A 26,742-nucleotide genomic window follows, 5' to 3' on the forward strand; every position below is an offset into this window, starting at 1 on the left:
GATCTTTATTCTCTGCAGTTTAGAACATTGAGATCTGATTGAAATGTATAATACTTTGAAGAGGCATGAGAGAGTAGAAATTAAGATGTGTGAAAATCTTAAATGAGGGGACATCGTTACAAGATTTGGAGATGGCCATTTAAATTGAAGTGCATTGGAACAACTTCTGAATGGTGAATTACTGGAATTCTCTGAATGTTGTGAAAGCTAAAATCATTAGGATATGGAAAGAATTAGAAGATACATTTTTGAAAGATCTATGGAATTGTGAGCTATGGGGTAATTGTACAGGAGGTGAATATCGGCCAAAGCAATGTTGAAAGGCTTGAGGGGCTATGATCTAATCCTGCTCCCATTTTCTTGTCGTCTTGCTGACATCCTCTTAACAATTTAAACCTGTTCCTGGGGGACTGCCCCAGAAATGCATACAAGTGCAAAGAATGTGGGGAATCTGGCATGGAACTTGTGTTTTGTTTCCTGTTTTGTGCTCTGTTATATCTCTAGGTATAAAAAGAGGAAACTTTTCTGTTGCGGGGTTTGCAAGGCATCATACAAGTACTGGTTTCTTGTTCTTTTTTTCTATATGGTCTATCTTAATATCTTATCAAGTTTGCTTTTATTGCCTCAGAATCCGACTGTTCCCATGTTTTTCCTCAGTACTTACATACTACATGTTGGTGGTCATTCAAGGCTTTGCTGCCTGTGTGCAGGTTTAAATTAATTCCCAATCTGGCAATGCCTCCATTTTAAAATTCTCTTTCCTTTGAAGTCATTTCATGGCCATGTCCCATTTTATCTCTGCAATTTCTTCCTTTAAAATTTCACTCTAAATTTGGGTGTCTTGAGCATCTCCACTTTTTAAAATTGCTTTGTTGACAGCTGTACTTCCAAACTATCTTAACCTTCATAATTTTCTCTCTACCCATCTCTTTTCCCTTCAATATGCTTCTTAAGATTGTCAATTTGATTGAGATTCTGGTAATTTTTCCTGACAATTTATTGTCACATGACAATAAATATGAAATCTCTCTATTTCAAATTTTAACCCTTAAGACTCTTGTGAAGTCACTTCCAGTGTTTAATTTCATTGAAGATGTTTTTAATTGTAAGTTATTGTAGATTATGCTCTGTCCAAATGCATCAGAAATTTATTTCCATTGCACAAAAAACAGTAATTTTTGAAAATAATTATTTACTTATTGACAATGGCTGAATGTAGAAAGCTTCATCTCAAAATGAGTGCACCAACTTCAACATGTAGTCATATGTACAATTGTGCATTGAAGGGTCAGTCTATTTAATTCATATAAAATTGAATTAAGGACACGTGTTCCCAAATCGTGATAATATTTAAAATTAAGCCATTTATTTGCTGTCAGGGTGCTTTCATTGGAAGAACGAGAGGATCATCTAGATCAACTAGAGTTTGTGCGTAGTCAATTGACTTTACTGTCAGAGGACTGTAAGAGAAAAATAAAGCTGGTAACAGAAGAAGTAGAAACTAAGGTGAGAATCTGTAGACCATCCCCGCCTTGTCTTTAAAGTGTTGGCCTCCAGTTGATCTTGGCCAGTACTGATGTTAACCAAAAATATTATGTATAAAATGCTTTAAAAATGTTATGTCTTATGGTTGAAATTTTATCTAAGTACACAAACTCCAATAATCTGCTGACTATTTGTAAATATAGCTTCAGTATCTGGCTCAGTAGGTAACGTGGGCTACGCACACTTTTGACTCAACAGAGCCTTGGACATCATGCTTCCTTTTGACTCTCTGGGTTCACAGCAGCATTCATTATGATTCTGTGTAACATCTTTAAAACAATTAATTAAAATTGTACTAGGGTACCAATAATCTGGAAGATCTGCTTGTCTGGACTGCCCATGTTCTGAGCGCAGTCTATTTGTATTTTTGACATTGCAAGTTTAAAAAAAAATCAGTTTTTTTGGAAATGTAACATTTTGCTTTTAAAATTGTTATTTCAGGTTTCTGCTGCAATGACACATGAAATCTGCCGATTATCTATATTGGTTGATGAATTTAAAGGAGATTTCCATTCTGCTCCTTCAGTCTTGAGGTTTTATAAAAATGTAAGCAGTAAAACCATCATTGAGCATTTTGTAGAGGAAAGCAATCATAAAATAATGCTCACATCGCTGAAGTACTTAATTACTTTACAGGATCTGCAGAAGCATATTGAAGCTGGACTAGGGAGGAACTTGGCCGATCGTTGTTCCACTGCAGTCCATGCATCTTTGCACACAGCACAACTTGAAATTATAGGTTTGTACATCAAAATATAAGTTTTTGAATTGAGTAGCAGGATTTCCCATGGGTCTGATTTTCAGTCATGGAACTGAGTCATTCCAAATGAATTCTCAACTATTTCATTCTCCAAGTATATGACAAACACTTTAGCAAATAAAGTTTAAAAATTGATCAGAAAGTTAGCAGAATGAAGTACATTTGTAGGCAGTGCATACAGTGTTTCAAAGTTCTTTTGGTAGAGGCAAAATATTAGACATGTTGTCAGTTTGTACATGTTTAATTGAAATCCCGACATTTTTCTCTCTCTTGGTCATCTTTCTTATTGGATGGTGTTAAATACTGTAAGTTACCCTGCTGACAATCTCTTGACCTATCCTTTTTTCCTTTCTTTCCTTTCCTTATGGGGCTTAGTGGGGGGAGGGATGGGTAAGGGTTTTTTCATTTTCTTTTTATATACCACATGTATTTTAAATTGACTTAAAGATTTGTAATGTATGTGATTTTCTGTGGTTTAAATTTATAAATAAAATAGTCAAAAATAATTGTACCTGGCAAATCTTCATATTCTGGAATTGTGATATCCAGATTAACAAACCACAAAGAAATTAGAGAAGCACAAAAGCTACAGATGCAGGAATTTTGAGCAGACAGATTTGCTGGAGGAACATCTAGTAGAAGTCAGTCAATGTTTCAGTCAAAATCTTTTGTCAAGACCTACAAACACAATAAAGCAGTCACCCAATCTGCTTTGGGTCTTACCAACATAGAGGCCACACCAGTGCATCAAATGAAGTAGATTAGGTTGGACAATTCTCCTTTGGCTTGAAGGTCTGTTTATGGCCCTGGGTAGATGTGAGCGGAAGATGTAGGGACAAGTTTTGTACCTTCTGCAGTTTACAGCAGGAAGTGCTTAAGGAGGCAGAATTATGGATGGGAAAGGAAGAACGGACTAAGCAGTCTTGGAGAGACTTGTTCCTGGGTTGGAGAGGGGGAAAATTTGGCTGATGGTGGGTTTGCACTAAAGTTGGCAGAAATGTTGGAGTATCTTGTAGCACTATTGCATACAATTTATAAATACCGTGGAGAAAAAGCGATGGCGGACCTGCCCTCACAGAATTCCATGGGGCAGAGAAAGGGCTGTATGACCGGCTGTGGCAACGGAGCATTTATGGAAGGCTTTCTCTGCTGCATGATATTCTGGGAAGTGAGGTCTGCCATTGTTTTTTCCCACAGTCTTTATAAATTGTGCGCTATAGCGCTACCAACTTTCCCATGCTGTTTTAAAATTGTCCGCTATTGCTATTTATTGCTCTCTATTTCCTCTCTCTCTCTCCTGCTATGACCTTCCCACGGCAAAGTTTATACCTTAATTTTAATCTTCCTTCACGTTCCTACATTCACACAAAAACTTGGGTCATTACAATCCCACAATGAAATTACCCATTTCACACTTGCCTGATTGCAAACACTGGCATCTGCAGACCCCAGGGATTGTACTAGGGGTCAGCAGAACAACAACAGGAGCTGAAGAGCTCATACTGTGCTGTACATAAAACTTAATTATGTTATAATTAGGCATGATTAATTTTGTTCAAATATAAAATCATAATACATTGATCAGGATTTAGGGCAGGTCCACCATCACTTGATGTGCCAATCCCCGGCGTGAGATGTCATCTGACGCTGGTATTGAGCTGATTTTGCTTTCACACTTAGCACTTTAAAGGCCCATTGGCGGTTAATTCCTGGGATCACTTGCAAGTGTGAAAGGGGCTAATGTCTTAAGCGTTAACGGTTGACCATAAACCTAATTGGAGCAGCTGCATAATTACTGTGGCCTTAACAACAAATCAGAGGTTGTAATCCTGCAATGAGTCACTCATCTGTGACTCCCCAAAGTTTATCTGCCATTTTCCAGCCACAAATTAGGAGGGTTTGATATATTTCAACTGGGATGATTAAATCTCCAGAAATAATTACATAACGTGGCACTATCTAGGAAAAGAATATCTAGCTTAATTGTAAATCGTGGGTTATGTTGGTTTTACCTAAAAGTCTTTCCATGCAAAATTGATTGTGCAACATCATGGACCTATGTGTAATTAAAATAACGGTCATAAATGAATGAATACTGAACTGTTACATTTGTATTTTTCTTCTGCATTCAAGTCATACTTGTAGTGTTAGATATGTAGTATTTTCAGACACTTAATAGGTACCTTTTTGTCTGATAAAACTTGGATATCAAAGTTTCTAATACTGTAGTTGTGCATACTTTGAGAAGGGTCGGGTAATGTTATTTTAAAGCAAATAGACCTTTAAATGGTTCCATAAATTTGTGAATACAAATATGTATATGTAGTAACATCTAATTCAATGTAGTTTTGTAATGAGAATAATTTGCCTCCAATCTTTCCAAAACCTCTCAATTTCGAGAGTCGATTTGGAAATGTAATAGAATAAGCTTTACTTTATTGCAAGGATGTTGTTGCAACTTTGTAGAAACTTGATGTCAAGTCGGACAAAGCTTTATCCAGAAGTTTAATCGTCTCAAGCTGATCAGGGCTAGGCTTTTTCCTGACTACTGAATACAGATACTTGCAGCAGTTCCAAAATCTGTGACCTTCTGTACGTATGTAGAAGCACCAAGGTAGCAGATGCACATGCACAATAATGGCCTTTACATTCACACCACATAAACCCAAATACATCTGAGCTAATTAAATACAAGCGAAATGTGTTGTTTTGAGTCTGAACCTGTTCTGATCTGATGGTGCAGCTGATCATTAAACTTTTAAGTGAAAGTTTGGATTTGTAGAGCAACATCATTTTCTCAGTGTTTTGTGGCTAGTTGGAATACCATCTGCTGGATGAGCTCAAAAGCTGAGCAGCATCAGTGAAATTTAAAAAAAAGATTGTCAACATTGAGGGTGGGAACCCTTGCTCAACCCACTGGGTTCCTCCAGCAAATTGTGTGGCTCCAGGTCGCACCTGCAGTCTTTCATGTATGTAGTGGCTAGTTATCTTTTGGACTGTTTGTCAACAACTCAAAAACATACGAGTGTTTTCTCCCCCCCCCACCCCCCCTCCCCCAAACCAAGGTTGGGGAAGATTGAAGAATCTGGGGAAGTTGAGGCTAAATTGGCCATTTTTTTATCGTATTGAAGGGAAAACAACATTGAGGGCTATTTGACTTCCCTCCACTGCAATTCCTTGTGTCCTCATTAACTTTTTGAAGTGTAGTTAATGCTATTTAGGATATTCTAATAGACATCCTGTGTACTTTGTGGTTGCACATCTGTGTTCCTCCTAGCATCACTACAGTCAAGATTGCAATTTGCTGGATTTAATTTGGCCTTTTGCCAACAAATGTAGTTTTAGTACTGCAACAATAGTTTAACCTGATGAATTTGGGGCTTTTTAGCTTTTTTTTAAAAACTGCATGCAAACACAATATGCTATACTAATGATTGATTTTTCAATCTTGAGTTGCTATTATTTTATACCTTCCCATTGAATGACATATGGCATTTAAGATTTAGTTCAAGGGAATGTGAATGAGTTGTTTCTTGTTATCTGCTCTGTGTTTTATTAATGTAATGTATGACATAGATAAAATACCAGCTTCAATATAGAATTTAGTAAAATAGGGGAAACCAACCCACAAGATTTTATTTTAAATGGAATTCAAGATTGTTAGCAGCGAATAGAGAAACCTTTATATTGAAACATTTAATTGAGCTTTGAAATAAGGTAGATAAAGCTAACTTGCCTGTCTGAGTGTACAGAACCAGAGAATATCACTGCCTATGTTGTACTTATTGTGGAAGTTTGTTTAATTTTCTAATTGCATTTTAATGGTATATGAATTTTAGTAGGGAGTAAGATGTAAGGATGAGGTTGACTTACACTTTAGTATATAAAGGAATTAAATAGAACAGATCGGATAAAGTATTTGATGCAAGACGCAAGAGAAAAGAACCAGAGGAAGCACTGTGTAAGAACAAGAAATGCCTTTACACAGGAAATCCTTTGCTGCGGCTTAAAGCAATAGCTACCTAATAGCTCAAATAATTAACTGATTTGTTCCTGTCAATTAAAGTCCAGGTACATGTGGAGAGTAAACAATGTAGATTGATATCCTTTTTAAAATATTTTTATTAATATTTTACAATATAAACAATTGAAGAGTACAATTGTATAATGTGCTACAAGATTAGGAAAAAAAGAAATAAACATAATGTAGTATTCTCATAATACGGTAATCCAGAAGACAGAGGCACAATCATGTCAATAAAATAAGATTTAACAACAAAAAAAAGAAAAAAAATCCAAAAACCTCTTCCTCGAATCAGAATTGAAAGTTGACATGTATGAATCAAGAGACCCCCAACTTGGAGCGGGACAACACAGCACCAAAATTCCACAACACTAAGCACTGAACAATTGATTTTACGTGGCTAGAAGCTGGAAGAAAATATTTAGGTGGAAGCAGATTAAATACTTGTGTTAGGAATTTTTTATGGAAAGGGAAAATGGCAAGGGTTTCTTTGGAAAAAAATTAAAGTGGAAATATGATTTAGGAGATTTGCAGCTCCCCAACTTTATGATTATAAAGCAGCCCAGTTGTGTTTTATTAATGTAATGTATGACATAGATAAAATACCAGCTTGGGTAAATATAGAATTTAGTAAAATAGGGGAAACCAACCCACAAGATTTTATTTATAAATGGAATTCAAGATTGTTAGCGAATAGAGAAACCTTTATATTGAAATATTTAATTGAGCTTTGAAATAAGGTCGATATAGCTATTGGAGAAGGTTTGATGTCAAGAAGAACAACTTTATTTCAAAATGGATTTATTCCATTTTCTATGGGAAATCAGTTTCTAAAGGTCTGGCAATGTTACGGTATTAAGAACATTGAGGATTGTTTTGAAGTGGGGAAATTTATTACTTTTGAAGAATGAAGAAGTTTAAGGTTCCAGATTTTATTATTATCAGGTTATGAGATTCTTACCTGAAAATGTTGGTCAAGATCTGTCTGTTATTGCCAGCACAGATGGAAGTGGAGTCATTTTTGTGTAGCAGGGATAGAAAGAAATTTATTCCAGTAATGTATAGGTTGATACAAAAAAAGCTCAGAAAGTAGGGGTGCTTAATTCAAGACAAAATGGGAAGTAAATGTGAGTAAGCAAATAAGATGAGTGGAATTGGATTGAGTTGTGTAGAGAAAGTATGAAAAGCACAATAAGTGTGAGGTATAGGTTGGTTCAATATAATTGTATTCATCACAAAAGCTAAATTGAATCAGGCTTTCTAGGATTTATGCATCAGATATGGACAGGAACTTGGTACATTTTTGCATTTTACTTGGCAGTGTCCTAAGGTTAAACCTTTTTGGTTGGAAATAGGTAATTTATTAGAATGAATAATGGCAGTTAAATTCCCACAGGATCCAATGTTTTTTTTTTTTATTGGGTGATATTAGAGGGGTTAAACTTAAATTAAAATTGAATATGTATCAGGTGACGTTTATTCATAGCTAAAAAATGTATTGCTATAACTTGGAAGTCTGACATAGATTTGGAATGGATAGATGGCATATGCAAGTTCGGAGTTGAGAAAATTACTTATAATTTAAGAGATAAATATATATTTTGGAAAATATGGAGTCCATATTTACAACTGTAGGTATGAATATTTGAATGAATCTTAGACATTCTCTTTCTCCTAAAAGTCTCTGTATATTAGAAGAAGACTTATAGTAAGGAGCACTGCAGTTGAAGGTCTCTTGTCCCATTTTTTTTTTTTTTTTTTGCATTGTAGAGGGTTCGAGGGGGAAGGTTTATAGGGAGAGCCTTTCTCTTTCATTTTTTTCTTTTTCTTGTATTTACCACATATTTGAAATGGATTTGTATTACTGTAAAATGCGTGAATCTTTTGTGGTTTTGAATTGTAAATAAAATTTATATTTAAAAAAAAAACCAAAATCTTAAAATTATGATAATAATCCATAAATAGGGCCCATGTCTTTTGGAATTTAACATTTGAATCCTTGATCACATATCTAATTTTTTTCTAGCATTAAACAAGCCATAATTTCTCTTAGCCTTGTGCATGTATAGGTGGAGTATTATCTTTCCATTTAATCGAAATTGCACATCTTGCTATCAATGACGTAAAAGATAAAATTCAGCTTTGAATTGAAGTCAGTAATACATCAACATCTTGAGGTGATCCAAAAAGAACAATTAAAGGGCAAAGATCCACTTTTAACTTAAGAATTTCCGATAGTGTTTGAAAAACATCTTTCCAAAATTATTCTAAGCTAGGCCAGGTCCAGAATGTTTGAACTAAAGAAGCATCACCTAGTTTACATTTGTCACATAGAGGATTTATGTCTGAATGGAAACGAAACAATTTAATTTTAGACACATTCGCTTTAGTATTCAGAAAACTTGAGAAGCTTCATTTTTTAATGTTGTGAAATTGACTGGCTTAGTGTACAGATCTTTTGATAGACAGCAGTAACCTAATTAACAGCTATCCCATTGTGATGCCAGTTAATACACAAAAGTGCTAGAGAAACTCAGCAGGTCCTGTATCCTCCATAGGAGGCAAAGATACCTAACCAATGTTTTGGACCTGAGCCATTCATTAAGGTATGAGCAAAAAGCAGGCAGACTAGTGTTACTTTTTCTGTTAAGTTGTTGCTTAAATTGGATACAGAACATTGATCAGAGTCTTGTATATTTTGCAGAAAACTTCAAGCCTTTGCTTCCGTTAAATATTCAGAATCGGGTCAATGAGCTCTTACCATTTCACAAGTTTGATCTCAGTTATGATCTGAATTGTAACAAGATATGTGCAGATTTTCAAGAAAACATTGAATTCCAATTTTCTCTTGGTTGGACATCACTGGTCAGCCGCTTTTTGGGACCGAAGAATGCTCGTAGAGCCCTTCTGGGTCTTGCTAACCCAACTTCTCAGGTACATTGAACATGCTACATGTATGGTTTACAATCATTTTTACAATCATTTTTAATAATCTATTAAGTTAAAATTTGTATAATAGATTTGAAAATATTAAACCCAAAACCTAATCTTGCATTTTAGGATTCAAAATTTAGTGCTTTTTGAGGGTGTATTCTATATATTTGTTTGGACTAGATGTTTTCCCTTGGCTCAACTCTCAGGAGAACAGATAGACAGCTACGACCTTGTCTTTGAATTTTTTTTTTTTAATTTTTTTATTTTTCACACCATAAATCACATTAACCATGATACTTAAATGGCAAATGAAAGTAATACAATTGCACATTTCTGTAATAACTGAAGCAAGAATGTAATTTGAATATCTTTGCTTCCTTGTACTATAGTTTCTTCGACCATTACCAGTAACCCCAATCGTGACAAATGCTCCTGAACTTGCACAGGAAAACATGACTCAAGAAGACATGATATCCCTAGTTACTGGGTTAGCTTCTCTGACGTCGCGGACCTCCGTGGGTGTTGTTGTTATTGGAGGAGTGGCAAGTATCTGTGGCTGAAATTAAGATGACAAGCTATCACAATGGCCCCAGTAATTTTGAGGAAAGCTTACTATGCTGGGCCATTCTATCATATTGCCTATACCAGTAACTTTTCTTGTGATTATTTGCATGGTTCGAACTTGAAATGTCCCACCTTTTTGAATTGGTTTACATCTTTACAGCTATATTATCAAGTAAATAGGAGAATTTATAAAATTAATATATTCTGGAAATTGTCTCGTTAAGCAAAAATATATGAATTGATGAACATTTGTACAGTGTGATGACCATCTACAAATGTGAACTGAGCCAGAGGCACTGCAGCAATTTTTGAAATATTGCATGAGCCAAATTGTACTTTGAAGACTTGCCCTCTAGAGATCAGTGAAAGGTGTTTTGCAAGACAAAAATGGGATTGAACAGTAGCTCCCTGCAACATGCTTCCCTACCCCCAAATTCTCACGATAAGTCTTTTTCATTGATGCTATATTATTAGTTTGAGATGGAGAGGGGGGGGAGCAAATTTAAATTTCCTGGGAGTCACTATCTTGGAGGACCTTTCCTGGACACACACAAATATGATCCTGAAGAAAACAACTCAGTGCCTTTACTTTCTCAGGAGTTTGCAGAGGTTTGGTATGACATTAATAATCTCAGAATCCAAATCTATTGTCATGAACGAGGCACAATCCCATTGTTTTGCGGCAGCATCACAGAGCAAATATTCATACAAACCACCTTACAAACATAAATAAAAATAGTGCAAGAAGAGTCAAAGTAAGGCAGTGTCTTTTGTTCATTGATCATTCAGCAATCAGATGGCAGCGGGGAAGCAGCAGGCCTTGTGGTACTGGGTGCGTTTCTGCAGGCTCCTTTTTCCTGATGGTAGCAGAGTGAAGAAGGCATGGCCTGGGTAATGGTCCTTGAGGACAGAGGCTGCTTTCTTAAAACACAACCTCTTGTAGATGTCCTTCATGGATTGAAGTCTGGTGCCTGTGATGTAAACCAACAACCTTTTGGAGTTCTTTCTTGGTCCTGAGCATAGGCACCTCCATACAGTGATGCAACCAGCTGGTTGTTGTTTAAATTGGATTCAGAGCATTGATCAAAGTCTTGTATATTTGCAGAAAATCTCAAGCCTTTGCTTCCATTAAATATTCAGAATCAGGTCAATGAGCGTTTACCATTTCACAAGTTTGATCTCTGTTATGATCTGGATTGCAACAAGATTTGTGCAGATTTTCAAGAAAACATTAAATTCCAATTTTCTCTTGGTTGGGCATCACAGGTCAGCTGTTTTTTTTGGAGATTTTGATATCCATGTATTGTGTTCTTCTGACTTCCTAAAGTCCACAATCATCGCTTTGGTTTTGCTACTGTTGAGTGCAAGGTTATTAGTGCAACACAACTCATTGAAGCTGATCAATCACCCTCCTGTACAATTCTTCATTGATGTATGTGAATCTGCTGAAAACCGTGGTTTCATCGGCAAATTTATAAATGGCATTGGAATTGTACCTGATCCCACAGTCATGGGTGTATAGTGAGTAGAGCACACATCCTTGAACTGCACCTGTGTTGATAGTTGTTGAGGAGGGGACATTGTTTCAAATTCATACTTGACAAATGTCTCTGATGTGTAGTGGAAAGAATGGTGACCAGCTGCATCACAGCATGGTATGGGAGCACCAATATCTCTGAGTGGAAAGCCTTGCAAAGGTTAATGAAAACCGTCCAATACATCACAAGCAAGACCATCAAGAAAATCTACATGGAACGCTGATGTTGGAGGGCAGAAGCAATCATCAATAATCCCTGACACCCAAGACACACTCAGTTCTTTCTGCTGGCATCAGGAAAGGGATATAGGTGCCACAGGTCTTGTACTACCAGGTTCAGGAACAGTTGTTACCCCTATCCACCATCAGACATCTCAACAACAAACTCCGAGACTAATTTAAGGACACCTAAGTTTCATATTATTTATTATTGAATATTTATTTTCTGTATTGCAGTTTGTTTACATTTCTTTTGTATGTGCATCTTGAGCAGTTTTTTTTGCACTTTTGACAAGTAGAAATTCTGCCTGGCCTACAAGCAAAAGAATCTTGGTTGTATGTGGTGTCATGTATCTACTGACAATAAATCTGACAGTTTTAACTATGGTTGCAGAAAAAAAATTGTTGAAATGTATAACAAAGGAAAATCATTATAAAAACATAATGCGGGGGTGGGGGGGGTCTTCATCCAAAACTTTAAATTGGTTAACCAAAATAAAATTTCTCCCTATTATGTTTACTGTATAACTTTTATAGACACATTGTAGTTTTGAATAAGTATATCTTGCTTGTAAATAATCATTTTTTGCATTTTTCACCTAGATTTTGAGGGCTGTGGGATGGAGGCTTATAGCTATTGCTTTAAGTTCATACAGTTTATTGTACATGTATGAACGCTTGATGTGGACAACAAAAGCAAAGGAGAGAACTTTCAAGCGCCAATTTGTGGATTATGCGACTGAGAAATTGCAGATGGTCATTAGTTTCACAAGTGCAAACTGTAGTCATCAAGTTAGTCAGTAAGTACTTTTCTAAGAAAACTAATTTCAATTGAATCCCTCTGAATAAGCTGGAGCTGCTTCCTCTTCCGGGAAGATTACTTAGTGGTTGGTAGATGGGAGCATGATCTCTAACGGTGGTGTAACTAAAGGATGAAGAGTTGATGGATCTAACAGTTTTCTCACATTTGTCATTTCCTTTTGATTCATTTTTCTGAATCTAAATTTTGTGCGCCAGTAGATGTGTACCTTCCAATAAATTTCCCCTTTGCTTCTTTTCGAATGGGTGTCTAATATTTTGTTTATTGCACCCAATATGGTTTAATTATTTTTTGACATTCCCCTATTTTATCTTTTTTTGGCTGAAAGAACCACCCTTCTAATAGCCTTTGTCTGAAGATCTATCGTGATTGTGCTAACTTCTTCTTGGCTTGATGTGGCCACAGTTACTGATTCTTTCTTTCAGATCCCCACCCCTTCCCTTATTACCAGTGAGCTACCCTCAACACTCTTCCCAATCACTCATGTTTTCACTTTGCCCTCCCACCAGTCCTTAATCCTCCCTTTTTTCTCCCCTACCCCCCCCCCCCCCACCTTTTTATTTTGGTGCCTGCCTGTTTTTGCTTATACTTGACGTCGAAACGGCCTGAAACGATAGCTATCCTTCCTATATATGCTGAGTTTTTCCAGCACAATTGTGAATTCTCTGGTTCATCAATGATTTGCTTTTCCTCCAGCTTCTGCTGCAGTCTTTGCATGCACGCACACCCAGACCACCAAGAGATTTGGCTGCACAATTGAAACTTTTTTTGTATCAACTGTAAACATTTGTCCTTTTCTATTTGTTTCTTAGCACATTATGGTAATTTGTGTTGTTGGTGTATCTTGTGTACCATTGTAGCTAAAATAAGAATTTTAATGCATCTGTACATTGTGAGAGTTTATTATGGACATTATCAGAGAAGGATTTTGAGGCAAGACTTAACCTGTATGGTAACACTAAAGTGAGAAATACTGGGAGAATAAAGTTGAGATTTTAAAAAAAATAGATCATTGCATAGTTCCACTTGGTCTTTGGACAATATTTAAAATAAATAAATCCTAAACTGCAGGGTCTATATATTATGTGGAATAGAGCCTTTCCCAAGTATTAAAAATAATTCTGGGAGTTGTACCTTAAATTAATTCAATGTACATTCCTATTTTGGCCGCCTCAGTCAGCATACCCTTTTATCTGCTTTTTTTAAGCTCAAACCTTAACATCTCCACTTGCATATTATAGCTGCTACTTTCCTATCAGTAGTGAATATTTCATGGCTTTGAATGTTCTATTTTCTATTACTTGAGTTTTCCTCTATTTGATCTTTTTGAAGAACTGGCTGTACAATATTTTCATTTTTATGGCATCTCTGCATTGGGAAATTGTCATTCTTTGCACAAAGTTGACCCACATGAAATCAATGCAGGTGATGTCCAATTGGCAGGCATTATAGTGTTTTGAGGGAGAGAGATTTGAAGAAACTTCAGTGCTTTGCTTCAGAGTTGTAGCAATAAAATGGTTGGTCTAAATTCAAATACAGAGACCTTGGAGGGTTGAAGACCTAACACTGAATGGTAAAGGGCAGGATTCAAAGAATTGCTTTTGTAACGTTGGGAAAGCAGGAGTCTGTCAGGTGTGGGTTGTGATGCATTAACATTGTCATTTTTTTAAAAAATAGTCATTGGACAAAAGTGATTTTTATTTCCAGTTACTTAGTTATAACAATTATCAAATCATTAATAGTTCTTTGTAAAACTCAGCTGTATACAGTTTTAGTCAAAAATTGTTCATTTGTCATGATTCAGTGGCTTTCATGTGCAGATAAAGAAACAAAATCATCAAACTTGATTTTCTTATTTGTATAATGGACTAAGGATACTGATTGTCAAGAATATTATATTTTCCTCAATCTTGCTTACTTTTATTTGTTGCCATTATCAAACTTGTAACAAGGCCAAAAGTGTCGGAGGTGTTGCACCACCCTAAACTAACTGGTGTACTGATAGACATCATAAGTCCACCAGCGCATTGCTAATCAGATTTCCCAACCAAAGCAGGTTTATCAGAATGGAAGGGAGACAATTGATGGTTGTGAGAAAGGAAAGAGGAGCCTTTTCTTTGATTTAATGAAGACTGCTGAAAGATTTGAGGATCAAACTACAAAGATTCAGTAACTATACCAGTTTTGTTATCCAGGGAACCAGAGTACACGGCCTCACCAGCTGCCAAAGGCAGCCTGCCAAGGGTAACTTTGTTACACTGAAAGAGGTTTTGTGCTGCAGTGAGCCTTGCTAATGTGCTGCTTCCTGGTTCTTTGAACTATACTGGAAGTAACTGTATTCTGTATGATAGGTAACTACTAATCTCTGCTGTGACAAATTTGTTCCAATATGCAACTTTTGCTGGCATAAAATTAAATGACTAAGCTAAGGGATAAAATCATTCTTTTTAAATTGGGTCAGAATAACATAATCAAAAAATGCTTTGTAATTGTTTAATTTTTGCAAGTGAACCTATGAATTTCCTGCCCAATCCACTTTTCTATTTTTCCAGGGAAATGAGCAGTACATTTGCTCGACTATGTCAGCAGGTAGATCTTACAGAGAAAAATTTAGAAGAAGCAATCTCCAACCTCAACAAAAAAATTGAACTCTTAGAAACCACACAAAACCGATCAAAGCTTCTGAGGTAAATTTTTTTTTCCAATGAAACCTTTATTCTTGGAAGATATATTTTAAAACATTTCATGGTATGCAAGTTGATCTGTTTCTACAATTTTCTAACCATAGTGCAAAGTCATTCCCCTGTAATTGGAATAGGACAGAATTGTGTTTAAAGTGTGGAGTTCATCAGCACAAGTGAACTTGAACGTTTACATGCTTTCATTTTCACTGACAGACCTTCCCCTTGGATAGCCAAATAATTTGGGAATGGTTCAGCAGCTAACTGCTGTTCAATTCTGATCTTAGGTGCATCTTTTCTTTGTCCATTAATTTTCACTAGGAGAGGAGTCACATGATGGAGTAGTGGCTGGTCGGGAAAACCAGCCCTCTCCAGGAAAATAGGAAAAAATTTAGGAAAAAGCAAAGCATAACAAAAATAAAATACAAGAAATAGAAAATAAAGATACAGAGAAGAGAAAGAAGATGGCTTCCAAGAAGGAGAAAGTAAAAACAACTGGGAAAAAAAGTAGAAAAGTCGCTGGAGAAGGCCTTACCTGCACAAAGGAACAGGACGCTGTGGTGGCGAGGAGCGCCCAACCCTCAAGGTCAGTGCCTGCCCTGCGGAGTCACGACCCACCAGCCGGTGCACTACAAAAATAGCTCTCAGAGCCAAACAAAAGTGCGCAATCAAAGGAGAAAGGACACCGACAGGAGGGGGGCTCAGCAAAGGAGCGGGCTGTCAAAGAGCGAACAGCTGAGGGATGCCCGACACCAGGGCTCTTAGCTGGAGGACGAGGAAGACAGCAGAAGAGGGAGCGATGAAACCGACATGGGAGATAGATGGAGGGATGACCAGCAAGAAGACCAACGTCAGGAAGAACAACAGACGAGCAGCCTAGGAGAGGAGGACCAGCAACATGAGGCCTGACAAAAGAGATAGAAGCAGCTCATCAGGAAGAGAAGAAGAAGACACAAACGCAGAAACAAAAGAAGAGGAAGAAGACCAAGATCTTCACAAAGAAATAGAAGGTAAAACTGATGGACAAAGAGAAAAGGTAAAACTGATGAACAGAATATAGATAAAGTCTTTTTTAAGAACAAATGAGGTCATTAAAGGAATGGTTTTCATTAGAGTTTAATGCAATTAAAAGGAAAATGAAAAGAACAGAAGATAAAATGCAAAGGTTAGAAGTAACGACAGAGGAGTAGAGAATGTGGAAGAGCAGGAAACGGCTGTAGAAATGGAAGTAAATGACTTAAGAGAAAAATTGGAAGTGACAAAAAAATTAGAGACACAAGAGTTGTTATATCAGAAAATTGATATGTTGGAAAATTAATTATAGTAGGTGAAACAACATAAAAATAGTGGGCCTGAAGGAGGGTGAAGAAGGCACAGACATGAAGGAATTTATAAAAGGATGGATCCCGAAGGTCCTGGGAACGACAGAAATGCAGGAAGAAATGGAAATAGAAAGGGCCCACAGAGCATTAGCTCCAAAACCATAGGCACATCAAAAACCAAGATCCATCTTAGTTAAATTTTTGAGGTTGATACACGAAAAGAGAAAATATACTGGACAGGGCAAGGAATAAAATTAAAGAAGATAATAAACCATTGGAATACAAGTGTCAAAAAATATTTTTTTACCCAGACATAAGTTTTGAACTCAAAGGAAGGAGTTTAATACAGTAAAATCGACTTTATGGAAAAAAGGTTACAAATTCATATTAAGACATCCAGCCGTGCTTAAAATATTTATACCCGGGGAGCGAAACAGACTGTTCTCAGATGCAGAGAAAGCGCAAGACTTTGCAGAACGTTAGCAGGACAGGAGAAGAGATGTAACAAGAATGAAGAACGGCGATAAAGTATATTTAAAGATGTAAAAACAATGTATATGTAAAGAACTAAAGAGGGAAAAGAGAAGGGAAGGAAGGGAATAGGGTGAAAAATAGAGTTTTGTTATATGTGTTTATATTAATAAAAGTGTTTTCTGGAAAGGGCTGAGGAGAGGGGGAAAAAACCGTCACTGCAAAATCTGTTGATGCCATGAACAAGATGGCAATCCAAATGAAATGGGAAGTTGTGGTTGCCCGGCAAGGGATATGGGGCAACTCAGAGAGGGGGGGAACTTTTGGGGTTAAGGTATTAGTGGATGTGGGAACTGCAGGGGTACTTTGTCTTAAATGTGTTGTCATACATTAAGTGTAATAAGAGAAAACTAAGAGATGGAAAAGGGGGATGGAGGTGGCAAAGAGGTGTATGCAAGATATAAGATGGCCATCTTGAACTATATGACTATAAACAGGAATGGAATACATAACCAAATTAAAAGGAAGAGGCTACTAAATTTATTGAAGAAGGAAAAATAGATATAGCATTTGTGCAGGAAACGCATCTAACTGATGTGGAACATAACAAACTAAAGAGAACACTGGGTAGGACACGTAATGGCAGCATACTATAATTCAAAAGCTAGAGGTGTAGCCATACTAGTTAACAAAAATGTACCAATCAAAATGGAGGAAATAATAGATCCAGCAGGGAGGTATGCAATGATAAAGTGTCAGGCATACTCAGAATTTTGGAATTTGCTTGATATATACGCGCCTAATGAGGAAGAACAAAAGTTTATGCATGATTTTGTTTGAAGACTGCAGACACACAAGGAAATATATTGATAGGAGGGGATTTTAACCTTAATTTGGACCGAATGTTGGATAAAACTGGACAAAAGACCAGTAAAAAGAATAAAGTAGCCAAATTTATGGTTAAATCTATGCAGGAAATGAAACTTATGGATATATGAAGGAGGCAACACCCAAGAGAGAAGGAATTTTCATATTATTCGAGTAGGCACAAAACTTACTCAAGGATTGATATGTTTTTGTTGTCAGCCCACATTCAAGGGAGAGTTAGGAAAACTGAGTATAAAGCTAGACTACTGTCAGATCATTCACCCCTATTATTAGCAATAGAACTGGAGGACATCCCACCAAGAACATACAGATGGAGGTTAAACTCTCTGCTACTTAAAAGACAGGAATTTAGGGAGTTTATTGAATGCCAAATTAAAACATATTTTGAAATAAACACAGGATCAGTGAAAGACAAATTTATATTATGGGACGCAATGAAAGCCTTCATTAGAGGGCAGATAATAAGTTATGTGACTAAGATGAAAAAGGATTACAATCGGGAAATAGAGCAGTTGGAAAGGGAGATAGTAAGTACAGAAAGGAATTTGTAAAGAGGGATGATATAACGAAAAGGAGAGAATTGGCTGACAAAAAAAATTAAATACATAACATTACAAACGTACAAGGTAGAGAAGAACATCATGAAAACAAAACTGGGAGAAAAAAATCCACATAAAATATTAGCCTGGCAACTTAAAACAGAACAAGCTAAAAGAATGATACTGGCATCAAGGAAAAAGGACAAACAAATTACATACAATCCAATTAATGAAAATTTTAAGGAATTTTATGAACAATTGTATCAAACTGAGAACTAGGGGAAAGATGATAAAATAGAAGAATTTTTAGCTAAAATTGAACTTCCAAAATTGCAAGAGGAAAAAAACAAACTAATAAAACTATTTGAAATATAGGAAGTACAGGATATATTAAAAAATCTGCTGAACAATAAAACACCAGGAGAGGATGGATTTCCAATAGAATTTTATAAAACATTTAAAGAGTTATTAATTTCTCCTCTCCTGGAAGTAATGAATCAGATAGAAGAAACACAAAACTTGCCAGATTCATGTAAGACAGCAATAATTACAGTAATACCAAAGACAGGGAAGGATCCATTAACACCAGCATCATATAGACCAATATCTCTACTTAACTCAGACTAAGATAATAGCAAAATTATTAGCCAACAGATTGGCCAATTGTGTACCTAAAATAGTAAAACAAGATCAAACTGGATTTATTAAGAAAAGACGAACAGCGGACATTGTCTGCAAATTTATTAATCTAATTCACACAGTTCAAGGAAATAAGAAACCAACAGTGGCTGTTGCTCTGGACGCAGAAAAAGCCTTTGACAGAGTAGAATGGAATTATTTATTCAAAGTATTACAGAGGTTCAATCTACCAGAAAAATATATAAATTGGATTAAAGCATTGTATAATGGACTAAGGTAACAGTAAATGGATATGTATCGAGTCACTTTAAATTAAGTAGGTTAAATAGACAGGGATGTCCACTATCCCCCTCATTGTTCGCCTTAGCAATAGAACCTTTGGCAGAACTGATAAGAATAGAAAATAAAAGAAAAAGGAGAAAGAGTATAAAATCAGCTTATTTGCAGATGACATCATAGTATACCTAACAGAACCAGAGGTATCAGTAAAAGAATTACATAAGAAATTGAAGGAATATGGAGAAATATCAGGGTGCAAGATCAACGCAAATAAAAGTGAAGCGATGCCAATGAGTAACGCAGACTATACAGAATTTAAAAAAGAATCACCATTTAAATGGCAAGCACAAGCAATCTGATACCTAGGGATCAGGTTAGATAATAACTTAAGCCACTTGTACAAACTAAATTATCAGCCACTAATAAAGAAATTGCAGGAAGACTTAGAACATTGGAAAGAATTACCGCTAACGTTGATAGGGAGGGTAAACTGCATTAAAAGGAACCTGTTCCCAAAGATACAATACTGATTTCAAATGTTTCCAATTCCTTTAACAGAAAAATTCTTTAAGGAACTAAAGAGAATAATAAGGAAATTCTTGTGGAAAGGGAGGAATCAAAGGGTAGTGTCAGATAAATTAGCAGAGAGGTATAATCAAGGTGGTTTGCAGTTACCAAATTTTAGAAATTATTATAGAGCTGCACAATTAAGGTATTTATCAGATTTTTACCAGACTGGACTAAGATAGAACTAGATAAAATGGGGGGAAAGGTACCAGAACCTTTATAAGTGGGATGAAAAGCTGGTGCAATATAAAAACTCACCAGTACTGCATCATTTACTTAATACGTGGAAGAAGATCCACTGAGAAAGGAAAAAAAACAAATGATCAAATACCAAAATTACTATTGACACAAAATCCGCTAATCCTTTTTACAATAGACAACCTTTCCTTTAGAGAATGGGAGAGAAAAGGAATCAAAAGAATAGAAATTTGTTTTTTGGGAAATAATTTATTAACATTTGAACAGTTGAAGTATAAATGTGGAATAACTCATGGTACAATGTTTGCATATCATCAATTGAAAGCTTATTTAAAGGATAAATTGGGAAACAGACTGAGATTACCTGAAGGAAGCAGCTTTGAATACGTGATTACAGACACAATGATAATTAAAAGATTTTATAACCAACATGTATATCAAACTGCAAGATAAGGAAAATGAAGTAAACTATAAACCTAAGCAGAAGTGGGAAAAGGATCTAAACATAGATAAAAAAATTATATATGGGAAAAGTTATGTTCTGGAACTATGAAGAATACCATAAACACAAGGTTACGCATGATACAGTATAATTGGTTACACAGGGTATATATTACTCCTCAAAAATTTAAAAAATGGGATTCAACTTTATCAGATAGATGTTTTCGCTGCAAGAAGGAAATGGGAACAACACGACATGCATCTTGGGCATGTACGAAAGTAAATACGTTTTGGAAAAAATTAAATCAGATACTAAATAAAATTACAAAAAATAACATACTTTTAAAAAATCTCTGGTTTTTTTGGTAACATAAGAAGTAGAGAATTAGGCCTCAAATTGTATAAAGTGCAAAAAAAAAAATTCATTGTGATAGCCTTAGCGATAGCAAAAAAATGTATAATGTCATCTTGGAAAATGGAAGAGAGCCTGAGTAAACAGCAATGGAAATGAATAAATGTATTCCATTGGAAAAAATAACATACAATTTAAAAAATAAAGTCACAATGTTTGAACAAATTTGGGAACCATACATGGAACAAACATATCAGAGAGCTTGCCTACGACCTCCATCCCCTAAAATGAGAATGAAAATGATAAGAAGACAAAACGACCAGATTCAAAGTGTAATAAATAGATGACACATTTTTCTTGTTTATTTTCCTTTGTGTGAAAATATGGTTTTATTGTATTGTATATGTTGAATGTGGATTTTGGAGGGGGGGGGTGGGTAGAGGGGAGGGAGGGAAAGGGGGAAAAAAAGGGAGAAAAGACCACCGTGTAAATTTAATGAGAAACATTTGTACATATTTTGGTTGATATGGTTCATAGTGTGAAAAATTTTTTTAAATAAAAAAAAGTTTCCACTAGGTGCTTTGGTTTCTTTGCCTATCCCAAAGAGATGCCAGTGGGTCAGCCTTCAACTGTAACTACCCCTTGATGTAGAGAAGTGACGAAAGAATCACCAAGTTGAAGGGTGTGAGAATAGATGCAGGCTATAGTAAAATAGAGAGTAGCTCTGGTATGAGCTACCACCCTACAGGCTCTGCAATTTCTGTCACCCACCTGCATCATGATCTCACCACCAGACACATCTTCCCCTCTCCACCTTCTGAATGGACCACTCCCTCCATGACTCCCTCATCCACTCATCCCTTCCTTGTCATCTTCTCCTGCAGCTGGAGGAAGTGTTTCACACTTGTGCCGCACCTCCTCCCTCACCACCATGTGAGGCCCCAAACAATCCTTCCAAATGAAGAGCACTTGTGAATCTCCCAGTGGCCAACAATTTCAATTCTGCACTCCACTCCTATGCTGACAAGTCTGTCTCGGCCCCATGTACTGTCAAACCAAGACCACCAGTAAATTGGAGGAGCAACAGTCAATATTCTGTCTGGGCACTCTCCAACTGGATGGCATTAACAACAATTTCTCCAGTTTCTGCTACCCCATTCTTCCTCTGTCTTTTCTCCAGCTCTCCACCCCATCCGTTATCCACCTAATGCTTGCACACCCCCCATTATTTTGTTTGGGTTCCTGTCTACATTTTGATCAGTCCTTGACCAAGAGCTCAAGCCTGAAAAATTGGTTCCTTTGCTTTGCTATAATAAAGAACACCGTTTGACCTGCTGAGTTTCTCCAGCATTGTGTTTTTACTAAAATCATGGTGTCTGTAGACTTGTGTTTTATTCCTGTTTCAATTCAGTTCCTTATTTTCTTAGCTTCAAGCTGCAACTTGTAAATTGCTCATCATTCTACTGCCGTATAATAATTAATTTACTAATATAACAAAAACTTGTGCATGTTTTATTTTAAGTAGCTGTCAGTTATTGTGTACTTGAATGTATCAAAACCATTTTTCTTACAGAAACAAGGCAACATGGTTGGAAAATGAATTGGATGTATTTACAAAGCAGTACTTGCAGCCAAGCCGCTGATTGTTTGCTAACTTTTTAAAGAATGTTTGTTCAGTAATCAGGTGAATGTTACCAATGCTGCCACAGTATTATGTGAAAATACAACTTGCTCTCCCTTTACACACAGTAATGATCCAGTTCAGCAGCTCTTAAATTCTATCGTTTCCCAAACTATACTTCGATTTCCAAAAGCTAATTGCTGCCGATTGGGATTATTTGTGATACGATTTTTGTTTTGAGGAAACAGCAATATTCCACATGTCAGATTCAGTTTGATCAAGCAATCATTGGTCAGAAACTCAGCTCTTATAATGAAAGGGTATTAAAGTTGTGTACTAAATTAGATTATAAAATCTATTTTGTTGAAGCACATGTATATTACTGATCAAAACAACCTTGTACTCGTATCTCTATCCATGGAAAACTAAATGCCTCGTCTCAGATTCCCCCAAGTCTATTTTCATGTAAATTCTACCATTTGCTTGTTTAATTATTAGTAAAATGAACTTTCATTAAATTGACCCAGTAGCATGGTGGCATCCATGAACTAAAGAAAACAAAAAAATTGTAAATGAAACATCTCCCAATCATTTAATTAGTGATTGGATTTTAATGCAGCAATCAGTTAAAGCAGTAATAGGATAGATGCAATTTAAATAAACAGGATATCCTATGCCAAAATAGTATTCAAGGTTCAAGTACTATTAGCTAAATTTTCTATAAACTGCTTTTAAAATGAATCAATACAAAGTGTGCAGAAACTTGTTCTGGTAACAGCATCTCAAGAAGCGAGTATTAAATGATTTCTTGATCGTTTCACTTCTGCCACAAACTTTTACCTATTCATTTTAATCGTCCATCTATGGCCCTTTTGATAACTAAATTCTTAAGGGTATTTCAGTGCATAATCATGCAATTACCAAAGATATTGCAGCTTAGTTGCTTTAGAATTGACACATTAGATTTCATTAAATATATTAAAACCTTTAACTTCCACAAAAATCTGTCCCACTATACAATTTGCAATGCCACTTGAAAGTTTTTTTTATAGATACGAACAATTTTAATTAAATATGAAATTTAGTATATCAGCAGATCTCTACCATTATTTTCCATGCAGATTGTTCAAAGACTTGAAAAATGGTTGTGACTTGTATTGAATTTTTATCAGTTATAACAGCAAATTTACCTGCTCTAATTAAAATGGGAGATGAGGATTTCTATCTTGCCATGGATTTCCCTCTTATCAGGATAAAATGCTGTGCTTTACAGTATCTTGTGTAAAATAACTTAAATTTATCTATCGGGTACTTCATTTCCAATGGATTAGGATCCATGAGATAGGAAAATAAATCCTTTGTAATTAAGTGATGAATCACTAGTGTTTGGAAGTAAAATAGGATAATTTTATAGTTATTCATCAAGTTTAGGCAATTTGTGTTAAACAGTAAAGGGGCCTTGAAGTTTTTTTAAATTTGTGGTTCATACTATTTAAATGAACTGTCTTGTATATACTTTTACTAGATGTGAACAACAAACCATAGTTACAGTTCAAGAACATGCATACTTTTAAAGCAATGTACAATTTCTAATAAATTATTTGAATTAAGGACATCTTGAAATTTATTCTTATTGCCTTAATGTTTTGTGAATAGAGATAAAATGGGGAAATCCTAGTCTTAAAGAATGAACAATTCAGCTCATTTTAGTTTTTTTTTAAAAAAAACATTGTATTTATCAGGTCAAATGTGTAGCATGCAAGATAAAGATCACCAAATTCTTAGGCAAAGGGATAAAAAGATGGTAGAGATGGGCAACCTATTGAAAGGAGAGAAGGCTCAAGAAGCCTATTTGTAACCCTAATTTAATTTAGACATACAGCATGGTAACATGCCATTCAGACTTACTAGCAACTCACCCAACCGAAAATACACCAATTAGTTTAGTTTATTTATATAGCATATTTAAAACAACTCGCATTGACCAAAGTGCTGTACAGATAAAGATATCACAACTAGGCAACTATTAAAGTACAAAAAAAATGAATACGAGAGGTTAGAACACAAGGTAACAACAAGGTGCATAATGAGGACTCAAAATGCTAGTGAATAAAAGTACAGCTTCAAGGGCCGATTTGATAGAAAGAGGAATATTGTTCCACAGTTTGGGGACTGCAGTAGCGAAGGTGTGATTTCCTCTGTGTTTACAATTTGGGCACAGAACAGCCAAGTACCCCAAGTTAGCAGTCCTGAGAGGTCTTGAAGAGGAATAAGGACATCCATGATATAAGAGAGGGCTAGCCCATTAAAGGCTTTATAAACAAATAGGAGAACTTTAAAATTAATTATGAGCTGTACTGGCAGCCAATGAAGGGAGGCCTGAATCAGTTGCAGACAGTATAATGAAGACTGACTAATTTCAGTGTATAGAGAGTTAGAATAGTCTAAATGTGAGAATATAAGGGCATGGATAACTTTTCTCAAGATCTTTAAATTAATGGAATGATTTGATTTTGGCAATGGTGCAAAGATGAAAAGGCTACTGCATTAACTTGTTTGTTGAAGGTGGAATCAAATATCTTAGTAAGGGATTACCTACAATCTCTGTATCATTTTGAAAGGTAGGAGGAAACTTAGACAGATACAGGGAGAATGTACAAACTCCTTAAAGATAACACCAGATTTGAAGCTGGGCAGTAGCAGATTAACCATTAGGCTAAGTAGACTGAAGCCTAGGGACCTGGAAGGTAAGGGGGCCCATCACAACCATTGGTATACCAATGTAACCACTTATCAACATGGGCTAGCGTTAGTCCTGGGTCCACCAGTTACAGGGGTGTAGTGCTGCCAGAGCAGAATTCTTCATATAGGGCACAGCAACAGAGATGTCAGTGTTTTACCCTCAATGTAAAGCAGTGCAGAAACTGTTCCAGCTCACCCACCTTAAAATAAAATACACAAACTGCAACTAAACCATGTGATCTCCTGTAATGACATCATCATACACAGCACCTGCCCACTCATTCCCACTCCCCATCTTCCACCAATGCTCAATTTCGGAAACCTGCTCTTGGATCCATTTCCATGCCAATCACCACCACATGTCCCATTCTCCCCGTAAGATTCGGCAAAGAAAATTGTCAATCATGTTCCCTCGCACCAGCACACTGGCCACCCTGAGGGGAAGGGGGACAGTGCTTCTTTTGCAAAGTTAAAACATGGAAATGTTGGAGGAACTCAGCAGGTTTTGCAGTGTCCACAGGAGGTAAAACTTAATTATCACCCTATTTCTGTGGTGGTACGGTTTACTTTTTTAAAGACTCTCCCTTCTGTTATTTTATATTGAGATTGTGGTTTTAGAACTGATTTTATTTATCCTTTTGTAACTAACAGACAATTCAAATTATTCAGGGCTAGCAGATGGTTTCTGTAAGGTAAAGATTTGTTCGATTTTACAATTTATTCATTTATTATACATGAAATGAGAAGTGGCTCTTCAGGCTGTCATGTGGGACCCTACACTAGGGACAACAGCTGTCACTATTATGTTAAGCTGACCGACACAACACTACGAGCGCTGGAGGTTTACCAGCACTTGGCGGAGAGTAAATGGCAGCGGTGGACGATGGGAGGGAACCTGTTGCCGAGCCCTTTTGGGGTAGCATAGGCAGGTTATCCTAGGGTCAGGGACTGGACACCAATACCCTCATGATTCCTGACCACCCTCCACTCACAGTCCTCCTGCCACCCAGTCCCCTCCACCGGGTTCCCCTGTCCTGTTGACTCAGTCATTGCTGGTAAGCCTCCAGCACCTGAAGTGCCGTGTCAGCAAGCTTGACGTGATAGAGCAACAGCCTCTGTCCCAAGAGCAGGTCCTGCACGACAGCCTGAAACGCCGTTCCTTGCTTCATATTATAAGTGAATAAATTGTTATAGCCTAACTGTTAGTGCCAAAAAAAAAACATTTTAATCAATACTTAATTTATTATATTTATGAACATGATAATAAATTACATGCCATGTCCGTCACTAAATGCGAGAGCCAGCGCCAAACTGTCCGATGTCACAACCAAACACCAACTGGTGTATTCCCACTACATACCCAGTAGATAAATTTAGAATATGTGAAGGCATCACGCCCAAATGCTAATAAATGGAACAATTTCATTTTATTCAACGAAGGGTGGGACAGGGGCCTTACTAAAGATTAGCCTAGGGCCCGGGTGGTGGTTAATCCACCACTGAAGCTGGGTCACTGGCATTGTAAAAATGTTATACTAAAAGTGCTACCCGATTAACTGCATGGACAGTAACATTGTACCTACAATGTTTCAAGGTGTA

The 26,742-nt window shown here is 36.4% G+C and overlaps 1 protein-coding gene across 5 annotated transcripts in view; it reads left to right on the forward strand.

Annotated features, from left to right (window-relative positions):
* The window catches only part of LOC138742490 (mitofusin-1-like), a 69,560-nt gene extending 47,038 nt beyond the window's left edge, over nucleotides 1-22,522 (forward strand). For all 5 annotated transcript variants that reach the window (XM_069896967.1, XM_069896964.1, XM_069896963.1 and 2 more), the window contains exons 11-18: nucleotides 1,380-1,506; nucleotides 1,987-2,091; nucleotides 2,182-2,284; nucleotides 9,034-9,263; nucleotides 9,653-9,805; nucleotides 12,187-12,383; nucleotides 14,956-15,090; nucleotides 22,354-22,522. In XM_069896967.1, the coding sequence (XP_069753068.1) occupies nucleotides 1,380-1,506; nucleotides 1,987-2,091; nucleotides 2,182-2,284; nucleotides 9,034-9,263; nucleotides 9,653-9,805; nucleotides 12,187-12,383; nucleotides 14,956-15,090; nucleotides 22,354-22,423 (1,120 nt within the window). In that variant the 3' untranslated portion in view covers nucleotides 22,424-22,522. The remainder of the gene's footprint in view (nucleotides 1-1,379; nucleotides 1,507-1,986; nucleotides 2,092-2,181; nucleotides 2,285-9,033; nucleotides 9,264-9,652; nucleotides 9,806-12,186; nucleotides 12,384-14,955; nucleotides 15,091-22,353) is intronic.
* Nucleotides 22,523-26,742: the final 4,220 nt, after the last annotated feature.

The sequence above is a fragment of the Narcine bancroftii genome, chromosome 9 (genome assembly GCF_036971445.1).
Source record: "Narcine bancroftii isolate sNarBan1 chromosome 9, sNarBan1.hap1, whole genome shotgun sequence".
In the NCBI taxonomy this organism is placed as follows: domain Eukaryota; kingdom Metazoa; phylum Chordata; class Chondrichthyes; order Torpediniformes; family Narcinidae; genus Narcine; species Narcine bancroftii.